Source organism: Podarcis vaucheri (genome assembly GCF_965113315.1).
Source record: "Podarcis vaucheri genome assembly, chromosome: 13".
NCBI classification, from domain to species: domain Eukaryota; kingdom Metazoa; phylum Chordata; class Lepidosauria; order Squamata; family Lacertidae; genus Podarcis; species Podarcis vaucheri.
This window is the reverse complement of record NC_138751.1, coordinates 5369749-5387557: the sequence shown is the minus strand read 5'-3', so window position 1 is coordinate 5387557 and position 17809 is coordinate 5369749. Positions and strand designations below refer to the sequence as shown.

The following is a 17809-nucleotide window of genomic DNA, read 5'->3' as shown; positions in this document are numbered from 1 at the left end:
CTGTCCCACCATCTCGTCCTCTGTCGTCCCCTTCTCCTTGTGCCCTCCATCTTTCCAACATCAAGGTCTTTTCCAGGCAGTCTTCTCATGAGGTGGCCAAAGTCTTGGAGCCTCAGCTTCAGGATCTGTCCTTCCAGTGAGCGCTCAGGGCTGATTTCCTTCAGAATGGAGAGGTTGGATCTTCTTGCAGTCCATGGGACTCTCAAGAGTCGCCTCCAGCACCAGAATTCAAAAGCATCCATTCTTCGGCGATCAGCCTTCTTTATGGTCCAGCTCTCACTTCCATACATCACTACTGGGAAAACCAGAGCTTTAACAATACGGACCTTTGCTGGCAAGGTGATGTCTCTGCTTTTTTAGATGCTGTCTAGGTTTGTCATTGCTTTAGGGCTGGGTATATTGTTCCATGAAACCCACCTTTAAGAGATTGAGCTAGAGAACTCTTTGATCCCTCCTCCCAACTTTAAAATTCTATGGTTCCTTCTGAGCGATTGAGGTTGTTCTGGTCCACTGGAGAGTTGTGGGGGCCCCCGCGATTGAGTTTCTGGCCTGTCTCCCCTCCACCATCTGTTTTCCACAGCTCCCTTATGGTTTAATTATGAGGCCAAGTCACGATCCGTATCCGCGCGGCAGCTGGTGGGTAGGGGACTTTGATACTTGCCCCCGATGTGGGGAAGGGAGGAGGGAATGGGGTTGCCATAACCACCTCTCTCTCTCACCTCCCCCTGCCCCTCCAAGGGAGACCTCTGACTCAGTAGCAGAGCATCGGGTGACGGGTTCAATTCCAGCCTGGGAGAAACTCCCACACACTGCCATGTGAAATCCCAGAGGGTTGCTGCCAGTCTGTGCAGGTTTTTGTAGAATCATAGCATTGTAGAGTTGGAAGAGGGACCCCCATACTGCATATAACACTCACAGCAAATGTGATTGATCTGTAGAAAACACAACCTGAAAAAGAGACAATGCTCGTACTCTTGTAAACTTAAGAAAATCTTTAATAAATATTATTTAAAAGAAAGTTCTTCCTGACATTTAGGCGGAATCTCCATTATTGTCATTTGGATGGCTGGGAGTGGGGTTATTGGTCTGTTTCCTTTTTGTTCCTGACTTTATTATATATTTTGTGCTTTCACATTGTATTTTTATGCTGTCGACCACCCTGAGACCTATGGATGAAGCGGGACGTAAAATGAAATGAATATTGAATAACGTTTGGTTCGGGTCTTACCCTCTGGGGCAGCGGAAAAACAAACTTCCTCCATCTTCAATGCGGCAGACAGAGTTTTCTATGAAGATGAGCAGGGGTTTCCTGCCTGTGGTCCGTGGGGCAGCTGTGGTCTTCAGGTGGTCTTTGGTGGTATGTCTGTAAAAATGCAATTAAGAATCGTGCAGCACCTGCTACGGTGCATTACAACTGCCACAGAAGGCAGGAAAAGTAATAAGTGGTCTTCCGTGGAGCAAGAAAACTGCTAGTACTTTTGCAAAGCTAAGCAGGGTGTGGTCTGGTTTCGAACTGGATGGGGAACCGCATGTTGAGATTCCTGCATTGCAAGGGGTTGGACTAAATGACCCTCTGGGCTCCTTCCAGCTCTGCATACATATCTACAATTCTAAGACCCTCAGCAATTTTCAGTTGGTCTGCGGCAGTGGCGGTGATACAGAGTTTGGGATTTGAAGAGGGGTGATGAGCAAATCTCCGCCTGCTTAATGTCTGTGTGTCCTGTTCCAGCACAGGAGCACGGGCACTGAAAGAAGTTGGCAACTGTTGTTGTTGAGTCGTTTAGTTGTGTCCGACTCTTCGTGACCCCCTGGACCAGAGCACGCCAGGCACTCCTGTCTTCCACTGCCTCCCGCAGTTTGGTCAAACTCATGCTGGTAGCTTCGAGAACACTGTCCCACCATCTCGTCCTCCGTCGTCCCCTTCTCCTTGTGCCCACCATCTTTCCCAACATCAGGGTCTTTTCCAGGGAGTCTTCTCTTCTCATGAGGTGGCCAAAGTCTTGGAGCCTCAGCTTCAGGATCTGTCCTTCCAGTGAGCACTCAGGGCTGATTTCCTTCAGAATGGAGAGGTTGGATCTTCTTGCAGTCCATGGGACTCTCAAGAGTCTCCTCCAGCACCAGAATTCAAAAGCATCCATTCTTCGGCCACCAGCCTTCTTTATGGTCCAGCTCTCACTTCCATACATCACTACTGGGAAAACCAAAGCTTGAACTATACAGGCCTTTGCTGGCAAACTTAAATGGCTTTAAAAGAGGATGAGACAAAATCGTGGAGGAGAGTTCTCTTGAATGGCAATGCTTTTGAATTCCAGGCACTGGAAACCACAGGAAGGGAGAGGGGCTCTGGCTGACCACTGTGAGAACAGAATTCTGGACTGAATCATAGAATTGGAAGGGACCTCCAAGGGTTATCCAGTCCAGCCCCCTGCAATGCAGGAATCTTCTTGTGTTCTTATCTCTGCTCCACCACAGAAGTAGCGGCAGCAGCAGCAGCTGAACCCATCCCTGCCCTTCGCCCCACTGCCATTTCCTCTAAAGTCCTGCTCTGCCCCATCCCCACCCCTACCCCATTATCTCAATAGCAGAAGCTCCCAGCCATCGGCTGCAGTGACCCCATTTCCAAGCCCCGAGCTCAGGCTCCCATCTATTTTTATCCTCCGTTAACCGCTCACAGCGGTGGCTCCGCTGGTTAACGAAGCTGCGAGAGGCGCGCTGGGCAGACGGCAGCGCTAATGAACACGAAGCGGAGGGGGAAAGTGAGGCTTCGAGAGGGAGCCGGACACCTCCCAGGGCGCTTGGTGCAGTCACTTGGGGGAAAGTGCCTGCGAGAGGAACCCAGGAGTCCTGGCTGTGCTCGCTTCCAGATCCGTCACTCAGCCGATTTGCACAATGAACCAGTTAAGAGAGATTAAGTCCACCCTGGATTGCATTTCTGTGATGCAGGCAACTAATGCCAAAATGTAATTCAAGAGATGAAACTTGGCACAGAAGGACATCATCCTCATCGTACCAGCGTTACAAAATTCTAGCTGTTTTCTACTCAGCCTTCACCAATACTTTATCAAGCCCTGACGAAGCCTTCACCTATGTCTTGGAAGGTGCAAGTTCCCCCAGTTAGCAGAACCATATGCTGCAAAGTTTTGCTAAGATGTACCATCTCACATTGGGATGTGGGTGGCGCTGTGGGTTAAACCACAGAGCCTAGGACTTGCCGATCAGAAGGCCAGAGGTTCGAATCCCCATGACGGGGTGAGCTCCTGTTGCTCAGTCCCTGCTCCTGCCAACCTAGCAGTTTGAAAGCATGTCAAAGTGCAAGTAGATAAATAGGTACCGCTCCGGTGGGAAGGTAAACGGCGTTTCCGTGCGCTGCTCTGGTTCGCCAGAAGCGGCTTAGTCATGCTGGCCACATGACCCGGAAGCTGTACGCCAGCTCCCTTGGCCAATAAAGCGAGATGAGCGCCGCAACCCCAGAGTGGGTCACGACTGGAGACCTAATGGTCAGGGGTCCCTTTACCTTTACCTTTTTACCATCTCACATTAGAGGTGAGGAATAGCATGTTTGAATGGTCTCTCATATAAATTGTCTTCTGCATATGCTGCCTCTTTCTCGGTGCCCTTTCGGACGCAGCAGCGGTTGGAGTGTTGATGGGCATCCCGGTGCACGCGCTCTGCTTGGCGCAAGCTAAGAGGTGGCACGAGCAGGCTTGGATCGATATGTTGCTCTGTAGGTTGGAAGGAAAATGATATGTTTGAGGAAGCAGACTTTCAGATGTGCTCTAGCAAGGCATGCCGCTACAGGCTAGACCAGTGGTTCCCAACTGGGGGTCCGGGGGTCTACAGAACACAGGCAGGAGATCCGCGGCACCATCCCCTGCCAGGGACTCACTTATTTTGTTAATTGCACAGTGAAAGCCACCATAATAATCCAAGGATCACTAAGCCTCTGCTCGTGACCAGGGCCTGCTTGCTGGCAGGGGGGAAACCTGTGAGTTTCTGGGTGGCAAGTGAGCTGGGATTGGGTACAAACATCTGATACAGTTTCTTTGGGCTCTTGCAGAGAGAGAGAGAGAGAGAGAGAGAGCGCTTCATGGGATGTGTTCACATGCTTACCAGTTTTTTTTTTTTTAATTTAAGGGTTGCACTGCTGGTTGCAAATGCTGCAGGTTGCGAACGTGCCCCCCGCACGGATCATGTTCGCACCCCAAGGTTCCACTGTAGAACCCTTGCAAGTTAGGGACACAATTGCCTTTTTTAGTCAGTTGTAGTGGAGCACTGGAGACAAGTTTTTCCTGCTGTCTGGGGGTAGGCAATTTGTGGAAATATCACAAATTTTTATGGTCTGTTGGTGTGTTTTTTTGGTTTGTTTGTTTTTACTATACCTAAGATCCTTTGCTTATTAGGGGCCACCCCACATTTTCTTCAAAAAATTGCTTTGCACAGACCATATAGAGTTATCAAAATTTTCAAAAGTAGGGAGCCCGTGGTTTGGCTTTTGAAAAATCGGGAGTCCTCAGTAATTAGCTAACTGGGAACCACCTGGCCTTGACCTCAAGGAATCTCTCCCTTGTCCCAGTTTGCTTAGCTTTACACTTAACGTAAAATAAAATGGACCCAGTTTCCTCCTCATTGGCAGGCCTTCTCTTGCTGTGTTGTCTGTTGGATTTGACGGAAATATCCTTGGGGGAGAGACTGGACTGTGTCGCTCTGTGCTGCTATCAGTATTAGTATTTCATAAACGTTCTACACTCCTTGACTGCAGGAAGAACCTCAAAGCAGTTTTTTTTGGGGGGGGGAGATAAAGGAATAAAATGACCACTAAGAATTATTTACAACACTAGAAAGCTGTAACTTACAGAAAGTTGAAACACTAAACAAGTTGAAACTCACCTCGGCTTTCTAAGCACTTGGGTAGGCTTGTCTAAACAAGATTTATTTTCCAGCAGGGAGTTCCAAGGAGCAGTTCTTGCAAATGCAGAAAGGGTGGTTTACAGGACCTGTAAAAGTGCCAATTCCACCGATTGAAGCAGTCTAGTGGGCTCATGTGGGAAGGATAATAATAATAATAATAATAATAATAATAATAATAATAATAATAATTACCGTATTTTTCGCCCCATAAGACGCACCGGCCCATAAGACGCACCTAGTTTTTTGGGGGGGAAATAAAGGGGGAAAAAATTATTTCCCCCCCAGGTGCGCTGTGCTAATCCCGAAGCTTGGGGCGTGCGGAGCTCAGCGCGCCCCAAGCTTCTGCGTGCGCGCAAGCAGTCCGAAGCACGGGGAGCCCGAAGCACGGGGAGCCCGAAGCACAGGCTGCCGCCCCAAGCCTCGCGCACCCGGTGGGACCTCCTGCCGGGAGCGCGAGGCTTGCAGGTATTCGCCCCATAAGACGCACCCCGATTTCCCCTTCATTTTTGGAGGGGAAAAAGTGTGTCTTATGGGGCAAAAAATACGGTAGTATTATTATTATTGTTACTTAATGCATTTTAATCTCACCTTTCTCCCAAGTTGGGAATCAAGGTGGCTTGTGACATATTTATATTTATATATATATAATTTATAAAATACTGTTGTGGATTTGGGAGGGAAAGTTTAGATTTTGGCCTGAGTCCCTTCCAATTCTGAGGGTCATGTACTCTGTGAGGGTTAGACTCTATCAGAGGAGGAGGAGTTTGGATTTGATATCCCGCTTTATCACTACCCGAAGGCGTCTCAAAGCGGCTCACAATCTCCTTTTCCCTTCCTCCCCCACAACAAACACTCTGTGAGGTGAGTGGGGCTGAGAGACTTCAGAGAAGTGTGACTGGCCCAAGGTCACCCAGCAGCTGCAGGTGGAGGAACAGAGGCGCGAACCTGGTTCACCAGATTATGAGTCTACTGCTCTTAACCACTACACCACAGAGCAATTTATCTATTCCAAACTTTAAAATGAAAAGCGTAATGCTGGTGGTCAACAAAAGAGGTTTAAAGACTGTCTCAAGGCAAATCTAAAAAAAAACTGCGAGGGCTCCAGTTGGAGAACAGCCTTGACCAAAGCTGTCAGTCATGGGCTTTGAAGACGCTCAAACTCAGGACGCAAGGGAGAAACATGCTAGGAGGAAGGCACACTTGGCAAATCCACACCATGATAAACTCCTGCCTGGAAACCAATGTCCCCACTGTGGAAGGACGTGTGGATCCAGAATTGGCCTCCACAGTCACTTACGGACTCACTGTTAAGACCGTGTTCATGGAAGACAATCTTACTCAGCTACGAGGGATCGAAGAAGAAGAAGAAGAAGAAGAAGAAGAAGAAGAAGAAGAAGAAGAAGAAGACTATCAGATGAGGTTGCTGAACTGGTCAGACAAGTTTGTAAGGCAGTGACCTTAACTGGCCACTTGTCCTCATCAACATCCCAAAAGAATGAAATGGGTTGCAAGAGCCCCACCCAAGGAAATTGGGTGGGCTTTTCCTCCACCTGCCTCTCCTAGCGGCTATTAGCCAGAGCTGTGTATGACTGAGCAGGATGAAGACTGGGAGCTGGAGGCACAGAGACCTGCTAGCTTTGTGCTGGATGCAAAGCTGCGACTTAAAGAGAAGGAATATCTTTGGGGGCATTAATGCTGCGAGTCATTCATCTTGTGCTCAGATTGTAAACAGGTGTGAACGAAACCATATATCCTAAGGCTCTGCTGACCTTCGTTCCAAGAAAACTGAACTCTGGGCAGGTGCTGGAATTCCTGGAATCTCACGCTGCTGGGAGATTGCGGCAGTGCGTAACAACATGAAGGCATAAAAGCAACAGTTAAAATACGTCGGAACTCATTTAAAACCAGCAATTAAAATATAGTTTGCCCTGGCAACATCGTCTGCAGCCTGGTTTTCTGAACGGGGAGGTCTTAGCTTGCTGGCAGAAGGAAAGCAAGGAGGAAGCAGTCTAACCTCTCTTGGGAGGGAATTTCACAATACGGGAGCCACCACCGAAAAGGCTCTCTCTTGTGTCACCACCAGCCATGCCTGGGACTGAGAGAAGGTGCTCACTCAAGGATTTTGTCACCTGGGCAGGTTTGTATAGGGAGATGGATATACGTTTACAGGACCCAGCATACAGTTATATGAAATCTTCAGTGGTAAAGCGTTGCTGTAAGAGCACTTCACTTGCAGGATTCCAAGGGGCTCCCACACAGCAAAACATTTATCTTAATTTTGGTTTCTCCTGGATTGAAGTTCTTCCTTTTTCCTTTTTTGCAGGAACCTTGGCAAATCAGGGCTTCGCGTTTCCTGTCTCGGCCTGGGTGAGTTCATGGGAGAAGGGGGACACTAGGGATGGCAGGGGGTTGCAATATGACTCGCTTTGGGGCAGTAAGGCGGGGAGGGCAGTTTGTACGTGCTCAGAGGCACTCTTCACAAGCCCCAAGGCCATAATCTGCCAGAGCATTCCTTGACATCAGCAAGCCCCCTTTCAGATTACGCTGTGTCCAGTGGGCTCATTTGCTGGGATGGGGCCTTTCACTGTGGCTCTTGGGTAGAGTTAGGAGTGTGGCCTGGCTGCGCCTATCCGTCTCAAGATCTTGATTTCTCCCCTTGCAGGTACTTGGGTAACATTTGGGTCGCAGATCTCAGATGAGGTAAGTCCGAGCCCCATGCCCCATCTACCCTCCTCCCTTCTGGAGATTTTCCTGCCAGCCATTATTTGACACTTATCTCCCTCTCTCATTTTTTTTCGAGATGGCGGAAAATGTGCTCACCATCGCTTACGAGAACGGGGTCAACCTCTTTGACACGGCCGAGGTCTATGCTTCTGGCAAGTATGTCTGGCTGTTCCGCCCTCAGCTCTTTGCAGGATTGCTGCCACCTTTCTGCCCGCACCTCAAATAGCCCTGTGTGACAGGGAGAAATTCAACAGGGCAAGCTGCATTCCCACACCGGAGGAAGCTACGCCTTCTGAATTTCTGCCTGCCCCGCAGCTGGCAACCCTAGGCTGTGGCCATCTTTATTCTGAGCTGCATGACATGAACAAGTCTCTCTGGGGTTGGAAGGGGAATCATAGGGGTCTTGACAGTTGCATTCCCCCTGCTAAGTCACTCTCAGTAACTACCGTATTTTTCGCTCTATAGGACGCACCTTTTCCCCTCCAAAAAAGGGAAAATGTGTGTGCATTCTATGGAGCGAATGCAGGCTCCTTGGCTTCAGCGATAGCAACACGAAGCCTCCAGTGTGGTGTAGTGGTTAAGAGCGGTAGTCTCGTAATCTGGTGAACCGGGTTCGCGTCTCCGCTCCTCCACATGCAGCTGCTGGGTGACCTTGGGCCAGTCACACTTCTCTGAAGTCTCTCAGCCCCACTCACCTCACAGAGTGTTTGTTGTGGGGGAGGAAGGGAAAGGAGAATGTTAGCCGCTTTGAGACTCCTTCGGGTAGTGATAAAGCGGGATATCAAATCCAAACTCCTCTTCTCCGAAGCGCAGAGCTGCCCCCGCGAGCTGCTCCAGAGGCTTTGTGTTGCTTTCGCTGAAGCCTGGAGAGCGAGAGGGGTCGGTGCGCACCAACCCCTCTCGCTCTCCGGGCTTCAGGGATAGCCGCCTGATGCCTTCAGAGCATAGCGCGAGTTCCCGCTGCGCTCTGCAGGCTTCAGCTTTCTTTCGCTGAAGCCAGGAGAGTCTTGCTTTCCCGGCTTCAGCAAAAGGAACCTGAAGCCTGCGGAGCGCAGTGGGAACTCGCGCTATGCTCTGAAGGCATCAGGGATAGCCGCCTGAGGCCTCCGGAGGCTTCGGGTTCCTTTTGCTGAAGCCGGGAGAACAAGACTCTCCCAGTTTCAGCAGAGAGGGAGAGCTGCGCAGCGCCCCTTCAGCCAAGCGGGAGGAGAAATGGAAGGGGCTCCGTTTCTCCTGCCGCTTCGCTGAAGGGGCACTGAGCAGAGAGGGGGAGATTTTTTTTTCTTGTTCTCCCCGTCTAAAACAAGGTGCAACCTATGGTCAGGTGCATCCTATAGAGCGAAAAATACAGTAATTTCGCTAGAAGAAGGCCCTGAAACCCCAAATCTGGGAGCCAACCCATCTGATTTATCGGCCCAGCCTTCCTAGGCAGCGGTAGAAGAGTGGTACTCTTCCCATGCTCAGAAGCCCTCTCACCTTTACTCTTCTCTGTGTGGCCTGTTCTAAGTTTGAGACCTGGCTTGATGGCTGGGGATAAGGAAATACCCCGAGTGTGAAATCTTCCCCTTCCCTACGGATTACAGTAAACTCAGCCCATGCTTTCCTTGTTAGACTTCTGCCCGCCAGACATGTCCAAAGCAAAGAGCTGTCTCAAGGCTTTTCGGAATGCAGTAATTAAAGCCCCGTGACATGATTCTGTCAGGCTGAATTTGGGGGCTAGCTGGCTCTGAAGGAAGGCAAGTTGGGACGGGGATGCAACCTGCCACAGGGTGATGTAAAGTGATTGGGTGGTGAAATAATTTGAACGGAGGACGCAGGTAGCGTCTCCTTGCGCCAGCAATAGCAGGGGCTTCCATAGATCAGTAATGTGGACAATTCAACAACAGCAATCCCCAGAGATGGCCAGAGCAAACAATGCAAAATATTGGGGAGCGGGGAGAGAAATCTATGACATTTCATCAAATTTTGAAATGTAGTATATTCCATATCAGAGTTCCGCAGCTGCTACTATCTTAGTTGGCTGCAGTTATGACAACAAAAAGTATTGGGGCTACCTTAAAGATGAGCAGATTTATTGCAGCATTAGCTTTCGTGATCTAGCAGGGCACATTGTCAGATGCAGCAAGCATGGCGTGTTAAATTCATCTGCCATATTTATACAGTGGATGGGATGCTAGCAGTGGGGTTTGAGTAGGATTGGCTCAGCTGCGTTCAAGCCCAGCATGGAAAATGTCTCGCCTCTCTAACTTTGCTGTGCTGGTTTGATACCTGGGAAAGAGAAAGAGGACTATAGTCTCAGTTGAGCCCCAAACAAATAAAATCAAATTTGTAGATACACCGTACCTTCTAGTTCATGAATCCTGCACTCAGATTTCCCTTGAAAGCTTTTTATATAAAATCTATACACCAGTTGATTGTTGTTGTTTAAAAAAAACCTCAAAGTGCTTTACAAATAGTATAAAACAACAAAATTATCAGTCAAAACAACCATTTAAAGCATTTGAATAATATAATCACCAATAAACTAAAAACAAATTAAAACGTACACCAGCATTCCGCATGTCTGGGTAGGCTTGTCTCAACAAAAAATACTTTTAGCAGGTGTTGAAAAGAGTACAGTGAAGGCACCTGCCTGATGTCAATAGGCAGGGAGTTCCAGAGGTAGGTGCTGCCATTCTAAAAGACTGGTTTCTTATAAATGTGGACGGGGTAACAGTGCCCCTGTGTTAACCGATAACAGTGCCAGTTTTGATGGGAAACCGATTTTCAGCTCAGCAGGCAAAGTTGCCCTTGAGAAACTAAAATATTTTCCCAATAAAATTTGGCAGTGAGAGTAAACAACTTCAAGGCCCATCAGTACAGAGCACTAAGCCAAAAAAAAAAAAAAACCCCGCCCCCCTGTGCTTGACACTGATTGCATCTGAAGCTGTTCCTTTGCAGTTTGCTTGTGATCCTTATTGCTGGAAGGCGGAAAAAAACAAAATAAATTCACCCTGCAAGGCAGAAACCATCTGCTGGCTTTGTGTCCATGCTGAAGGCCATTCTGAGGAGCCAACCAGATATGTGTGTGTGTGTGTGTGTATACTGTATATACACATATATACATATATATACATAAAATTCTGTCTTCTTTTCTTATTCAGAGCAGAAAAAACATTGGGGAATATCTTGAAGAGCAAAGGATGGAGGTAAACACACACATACGTTTACTACTTATTGATTTCCTAAAATGTATATACCATTTGATTGTAAACAAAAATTCAAAGCAATTAATGAAAAGAGTTAACCAGTTGAAATGGAAACATAATGAACATTCTGTTATCTATATAACAGGATTTACACTCTTTGGAGATCTGGGTGGATTGTCTTTGGTTGATGATATTCAGTATTTGTAACTGTGTATATATCTAAGAATCAATAAGATATGCTAATGAGAGAGAATTGACCAAATTATTGGTATAAGCAATTATGTAATAAATCATTCAAAAAATTTAAAACAGCGGTACACTAAAAACACCACCAGCATTTGAGATATCTCAGTAGGTTTGTTTCAGCAGGTGCCAAAAAGAGTGCAGTGAATGTTCCTGCCCAATATCAAGAGGCAGGGAGTTCCGAAGGGTGGGTGTTGCTGTACTAAAAGATGGATTTCTTACAAATGCAAAACATGTTTCACATGGCGCTTGGAACAGTCCCAGTTGCAAGGATTAAAGTGGTCAAGTGGGCACATTTGGTATGGCGACCTCGTAGGTAAACTGGTCCCTCATTGTTTGTGGCTTTATATGCTAATATAGTAGGGACGCGGGTGGCGCTGTGGGTTAAACCACAGAGCCTAGGACTTGCCGATCAGAAGGTCTGTGGTTCGAATCCCCGCCACGGGGTGAGCTCCCGTTGCTCAGTCCCTGCTCCTGCCAACCTAGCAGTTCGAAAGCATATCAAAGTGCAAGTAGATAAATAGGTACCACTCCAGCGGGAAGGTAAACGGCGTTTCCGTGCGCTGCTCTGGTTTGCCAGAAGCGGCTTAGTCATGCTGGCCACATGACCCAGAAGCTGTAGGCTGGCTCCTTCAGCCAATAAAGCGAGATGAGCACCGCAACCCCAGAGTCGGTCACAACTGGACCTAATAGTCAGGGGCCCCTTTACCTTTATGCTAATATAGTAACACCTTGAACTTGGCCCAGTAGCAAATCGGCAGCCAGGGCAAATCTCTGAGCAGAGGCGCTGCATGCTGACAGGGTCTCAATCCTGCCGGCAATCGTGCCTCAGCATCCGGCACTAACTGCAGCTTCTGGATCAAGCGCAAGGGAAGCTCTACATAGAGCGCATCACAGCAATCTGATCTTGAAGTAGCCAGAGCAGGAACTATGATGACCAAGCTTTCCTGGTCCAGGAATGGTTGTAGCTTCTGTAGCAGTTTCACAGCTGCCCACCTGTCCGTCAATATCTTCCGCCTTCTTCCGGATTTGGCAAGTGGTGCTTTGGATTGCCAACTGCTGCATCCTCACTAATTTCTTTCTTCTTCTTTTGTTTATAATTTTTATTAAGTCTTCTGTTTTACAATTTAAAATACTCATTTTACATCCTTAAGATATCTGTGACTCCCCATCTTGTTTTTCCATGGTTCATTTTACATATCACAAATCTCTGCACATTTTACAAAAACTACACTATTCAGTATTTCATTATTGCATCCATCAAAACTTGTTTCTACTGTTGAATTTATCTCAATGCTGCCAGCGTTTTCAGCTGTTCACAGTTATTTCCCATATATTTAATAAAAGCTTTTCCTTCTTTAAACGTATGTTCTTCTTGTTCTCACATTCTATATGTTAAGTCTGTGAGTTGTGCATATTCTGTCAACTTAAGTTGCCATTGTTCTTTAGTTGGGACCTCGCTCATTTTCCATTTTTGAGCTAACAAAACTCAGGCCACAATAGTGGCATACATAAATAATCATTTTTGACACCTGGGAATTTCAGTCTGAATTATCCCCAACAGAAAGGACTCTGGGTTTTTTTGGGGGGGGAAGTACTTTCAAACATTTTTTTTCAATTCATTATGCATCATTTCCTCACTAATTTCTCCTCTCTCTGCTCCACAGGCGTTCGAGCTATGTTGTCACCACCAAGATTTACTGGGGAGGCCAGTAAGTACTCAAGGGACCTAGTGAATCAATGGGGAGGGGAGGGGTTGTAGGGAAGGAATCTGTGTGTGTGAGTTGAATTTGCCGTGTGTGGAGAGCAGTGGCACTGTCCAGTTATGGGGTGCTGGTTGCAGGTGAAAAGGAAGCTGGCAGAATCCTAAGCCTTCCTATAACCCCAGTTGGTGGAGCTGGGTGCTTGTTGTAGGGATACAGTGAGGAAGTGGGGAGAACCACATATGCCCACCCAGAGCTCTGTTAAGGAAAAAAAATCCAGGATGAGAGACTACTCCAGAGCCCAGCTCGTCAGGGTGCAAGTCCAATGCGGGTCCAGGCGTTCAGTAAAAGAAGGAAGTTCCAGCCAAGTAATTTGGAGCAAAGCAAGCTGTCAGTAGACCATGATCTTTATTGTTGCACAGCAGGTCCCCACAAGAATAAGAACCCCAAGCAGGGGGTGACATCCTCTTCCACTGCCTCCCGCAGTTTGGTCAAACTCATGCTGGCAGCTTCAAGAACACCGTCCCACCATCTCGTCCTCCGTCATCCCCTTCTCCTTGCGCCCTCCATCTTTCCCAACATCAGGGTCTTTTCCAGGGAGTCTTCTCTTCTCATGAGGTGGCCAAAGTCTTGGAGTCTCAGCTTCAGGATCTGTCCTTCCAGTGAGCACTCAGGGCTGATTTCCTTCAGAATGGAGAGGTTTGGTCTTCTTGCAGTCCATGGGACTCTCAAGAGTCTCCTCTAGCACCATAATTCAGATGTCACAAATGGGGAGGGGTGTACAAGGGTTACACGAGTTCAACATTAGGTCACTTTATCAGACACCTTTCCCAACACCTCTTAAGTGCCCATCACCCAAGGAACAATCAAACTGTTTACATCTCCTTGCCCTCAGGACTTGTCTGGAGACAGGCTTTCAGAACACCTGTCTTGCTCAACTGCCTCTGGGGATGTCTCTTGTTGCCCCCTGGGTCACTCCCTGGGTAGCGTGCCTCTCACACTTGGGGAATTATGGCGGGATGTCCTGCTCCTGCTGCCTACGTGACTTCCCGCTTCTTGGTTCATGGAGGGAAGTGGAGCCCAAATTCCCCTTTCTTTAAGGGTTAAAATGGCGCTGGAATGAGGAGAGTCAATTAAAGTTTGGATTTTCTACAAATTTATAAAGCTAGGCATCTTCCCTGAGCTGTCAAGTCAATAGGATACATTCAGGCATAATATCTGTATTATTGGAGCAACTTTAGTGATGTAGCCTTCCCCCCCCCCATGTCATTTCCATAACAGCTCCTTGGACAAAAACGTGGGATATAGATGCAATAAATTAGTATAAAGAAGCAAACCTCATCTGCCTTCAACCCTCCCCTCGCCCTGTCCCCTGCCTGCCCTTCTTACTTGCAACCAAACAGGGTGGGCAACCTCGCCTGCCAGGTTCCTGCTCCTTGGTCTCAGTGATGCCTCCTGTATAACACAGCAATGGATGGAGATAAAAGCAAAATTAGAATAATTCCCTTCCGCCTGCCATCATTGTGGCGATCACACAGGGTCCCCGGACATTTCACCGTCTATTGATCCCTGTGCCACCGCTTTATTTCTCACTGCCACCACCCAGGCCCTACCTGGTACAATACTGAGTCCAGTCAGGGTTAAATTGGAACATAAACTTCTGTTTATTTATTGCAGTTTAACAAGCGCGTGGTTTCATAAACGGTATCGGTCCATTACAGTCATGGGGTGCCTATCCAGACCTATAACTTCCGCTACCTGCTCTCACTCATTAAACCACCTCTCACATATTTACTTGTCTGCCTAGCTCCTAACTGTTCCTGACTCAGCTTATTTCTCTACACTAACTCAACCTGCCCACAGACTCTATCCCAATTCACTCCCACTCCACCCAACTCCCAACGAACTCCTCCCTTCACCCCTCCCAGAGCTGGTTTTATAGTCCCTCTGACTCCACCCCCTGGGTTCTGATTGGGTAACCTGTTTAACTATTTCACCTCCAGCACTCTCATATGTTAACATCACAATCATCTCTGGATTCTTCTCCCATTGACCTCTTTGCCTCCTGCCCCACCAAAGGGCAGCAGTGGGTAAATGGTAATGGCTTGCAGTGCCTCAGGTTTGTAGCATCATAGATCTGGAAGGGACATGACAGGGGCCACCCAACCTCTGCTTAAAAGACTCCAGGAAGGGAGAGTCCACTGTCTTCCAGGGGAGTCCGTTTTGCAGTCAAACAGCTCTAAGCACCCCCAAAGTTCCTTCTACCGTTCAGGTTTTTTTCCTTATTTTCTTCCAAGGGCTGAGACGGAGAGAGGCCTGTCGCGGAAACACATCATTGAGGGTAAGAGAGGGGGCTGGGCTTGATATTTCAGGGTTTGGGGGTGGGAAGGAAGTGACCACAATATGCTGGACGGCAAAAGCATTTGGCGGATTGAGGGATCTGGGAACTACCAGAGGGGGTGCAAAAGGGTACAAGGATTTGGAGGGGTTGAAGAAGAGGGGATTTGGGGTGAATGGGAGTTGGGGATCCAGGGTTCTTTCCTGATGCCATTCTCAATAGTTAGATATCTGGGGTGCTTCTCAATTTCTGCTATTTTGAAGTGGGATTCTGGGTGCATAGTTAAAGTCAATTGGGAGGCCTTGTGCAAGGAATCCCACTCCCCCAAAGTTTGGACCTTTTTTCTTTTGCTATGGGGCAAATGCTCCAGAAAGTGTGGGGCTGCCCTTGCTTTCACCTACATTCCCTGCGGACAAATAGGGCTGGATCCTCATTAAATGATAGAAGACTTTACCAAGGGTGACTCTGATGCTGACGGGCAAATGTTATGAGGATGCATGCGCAAATAGGAAGCTTGCTTGGAAGAGCCTCTAGACCTGGGGGCCCTTGCCTCTGGGGCAAGCTTTCCTTTTGGGTCTGGAGCAGGGCTTGGTGGGCGCTGCAGTGCCCAACCCCCAGAGGGCACCTGGTGGGCGAAGTCTGCTCTAAGCTCCAGCCGTTCTGGGGCTCCCTATGCCACCCCTGTCCTTACTCCCCGCTGCTCTTTTGCAGGGCTCAAAGGCTCTTTGCAGCGGCTTCAACTGGAGTACGTCGACATTGTCTTTGCTAACCGGATGGACGCCAACAGCCCCATGGAAGGTGAGTGGCCCAGCCTGCTACAGAAGGGTCAGGATGAGGCACGGCTGCCTCCCCAGACACCTCCCCTTAGCAGATCCAGGGGAGGCCAACCCTCTCCCCTAGGCTTCTCAGCAGCTATCCCTTTACCTGCGACTGCCTGCCTTGCTTGACAGACACCCAGCAACGCCGCTGCCATAACCGAGAGACTCCCCCTCCTTGTCTTCTCTTGCTATCACCACCCTGTTATTCGCATTTGTTAGATGCATTGTATGAACGTTAGCTCCCACAGGGATGATAACCTTTTGAGGAAGGTCGTTATTAAGCCCATTCTTCATGCAGTGGGGGGGGATGACTGAGGCCAAGAGTAGGCGGCTTGCCCAAGGGCAGGCAAAGAGCCCGCAGCGGATGCCCCCCCCCCCCAAATCCTGACCCTCTTGCTGCCAGGCACACACACACACACACACACACACACTGTGCCCAATTCCAGCGGCGTCTCATTGGTTCTCTCCTTCCCCCCCTGCAGAATGCGACCCGAACTTCCGATTGCTCTTGCTGGAAGGTACTGCAGACTGCCCCGATCTCCCACCTCACCCCACCCAAAAAAATCCACCCCAATTTGCTGCCCCGTCCACCCCCGATCCTGTGAGCCCCATACCTCTCTCAAGCGAGGAACAGGATGAAGGGTTATTCTAGCTTCGAAAAGTCGTTCTGGCTAAAGGAAGCTGTTTTGTGAAAAGGCGCCGCGTTCTCCTTGGAACAGGGAACGCTGAGGGCCACGATCCCGCCTGGACTGTGATCTGAGGGCCACATGGGAGGGGGGCAGATTCAAAAGTGGGTGGAGCGTTGGATGGAAAGGTCAGCTTGGCACCGTAGGGTCTGTCCGCCATCAAGACGGACAAGAGTTAAACTCTGAGTTAAACACCCCAGGCAAGCAAAAACAACCAAGGAGGGTGATGCGAAGTAGGATCAGTGAGGGGCGTAGTCTGGGAAGGCTCCCGGGGGCCACAGAGAGCCCTGCGAGGCTGCATTTGGTCTTCAGATCTGAATGTTCCCCACCCCAGGTTTAGAAGAACTTGAAGCTCGTGTGCGCCAAAGAGTCTTTGCTCCGTGCGAGGCTTTAGGAAGGAGATTTTCCCAGCATGAAAGAGCTTTTTCTGCAGGATTTTCACCTGCTGTTACAGGCTCAGGGTTCAACGAGAGGGAGGAAGCTTGCAGTCTCATACTTCAGCTCAAGCACACTGCGCAATCCTAGGCTAAGGTAGACTTAATACCTGGTGTATCTGAAGAAGTGTGCATGCACACGAAAGCTCATACCAAGAACTAACTTAGTTGGTCTTTATGGTGCTACTGGAAGGAATTTTTTTATTAATACCTGGTGTAAGAGAGGTACTTATGTTCTTCACCTCGTGGAGGAGGCGGCTGTGTGCGGAACACGTTGAGGTCTGTTTCGGAGATACTGTGAGACTTTAGCTTGGGGGCTGCCACCAGAAATCTCAGAGATAGTGAAAATCAGAGCCTTGCACAAGACCTAATGGATACTGGGCAGGATTGAGCTATTGAGTCTCATCAGTGGAAACGCATGCAAGGACTTCTGCTTGTGAAATGGGGTTTGCCCCTCTCCCCTCGTGTGCCCCCCACAATTGGCTCAAGGGGCGCAATCAGGCGCACCCCCAGAACAGGGTGCAGGAGGAAGAGAGGAGATTGGTCCACCCAGCCAGCTGAAATGCTTGCAGACATTGCATATATATTTCATTGTATAGTGATTTATTTCCAAGCCAGGCTCTTGAGAGGTATGGCCAGCCCCTGCCTCCTTCCTGAAGCCAAATACTCCTCTTTGCACCCCATAATGCCCTCCCCACTGCAATGGCCCTGTGCCCCAGATCCTTGTAAATCCTTACCCATATGCCTACCCAGAAGTAAGTCCCGCT

General features: G+C 48.7%; 1 protein-coding gene and 1 long non-coding RNA gene across 3 annotated transcripts in view; one reads left to right on the top strand and one right to left on the bottom strand.

Moving 5' to 3' along the window:
* Positions 1-17809, top strand: part of KCNAB3 (potassium voltage-gated channel subfamily A regulatory beta subunit 3) — a 34734-nt gene that overhangs the window by 4617 nt on the left and 12308 nt on the right. The window contains exons 2-9 of one of the 2 annotated variants that reach the window (XM_082197776.1): positions 7232-7275; positions 7571-7608; positions 7709-7788; positions 10776-10820; positions 12731-12775; positions 15064-15107; positions 15816-15902; positions 16405-16440. In XM_082197776.1, the coding sequence (XP_082053902.1) occupies positions 7232-7275; positions 7571-7608; positions 7709-7788; positions 10776-10820; positions 12731-12775; positions 15064-15107; positions 15816-15902; positions 16405-16440 (419 nt within the window). The remainder of the gene's footprint in view (positions 1-7231; positions 7276-7570; positions 7609-7708; positions 7789-10775; positions 10821-12730; positions 12776-15063; positions 15108-15815; positions 15903-16404; positions 16441-17809) is intronic. The other variant, XM_082197777.1, reaches the window with a different exon arrangement.
* LOC309518155 lies at positions 125-5038 on the bottom strand. Its single transcript, XR_014213370.1, has 3 exons — positions 4888-5038; positions 3521-3722; positions 125-1363 (listed from the first exon to the last, which is right to left on the bottom strand). It is a non-coding gene; the product is annotated as an uncharacterized lncRNA (long non-coding RNA).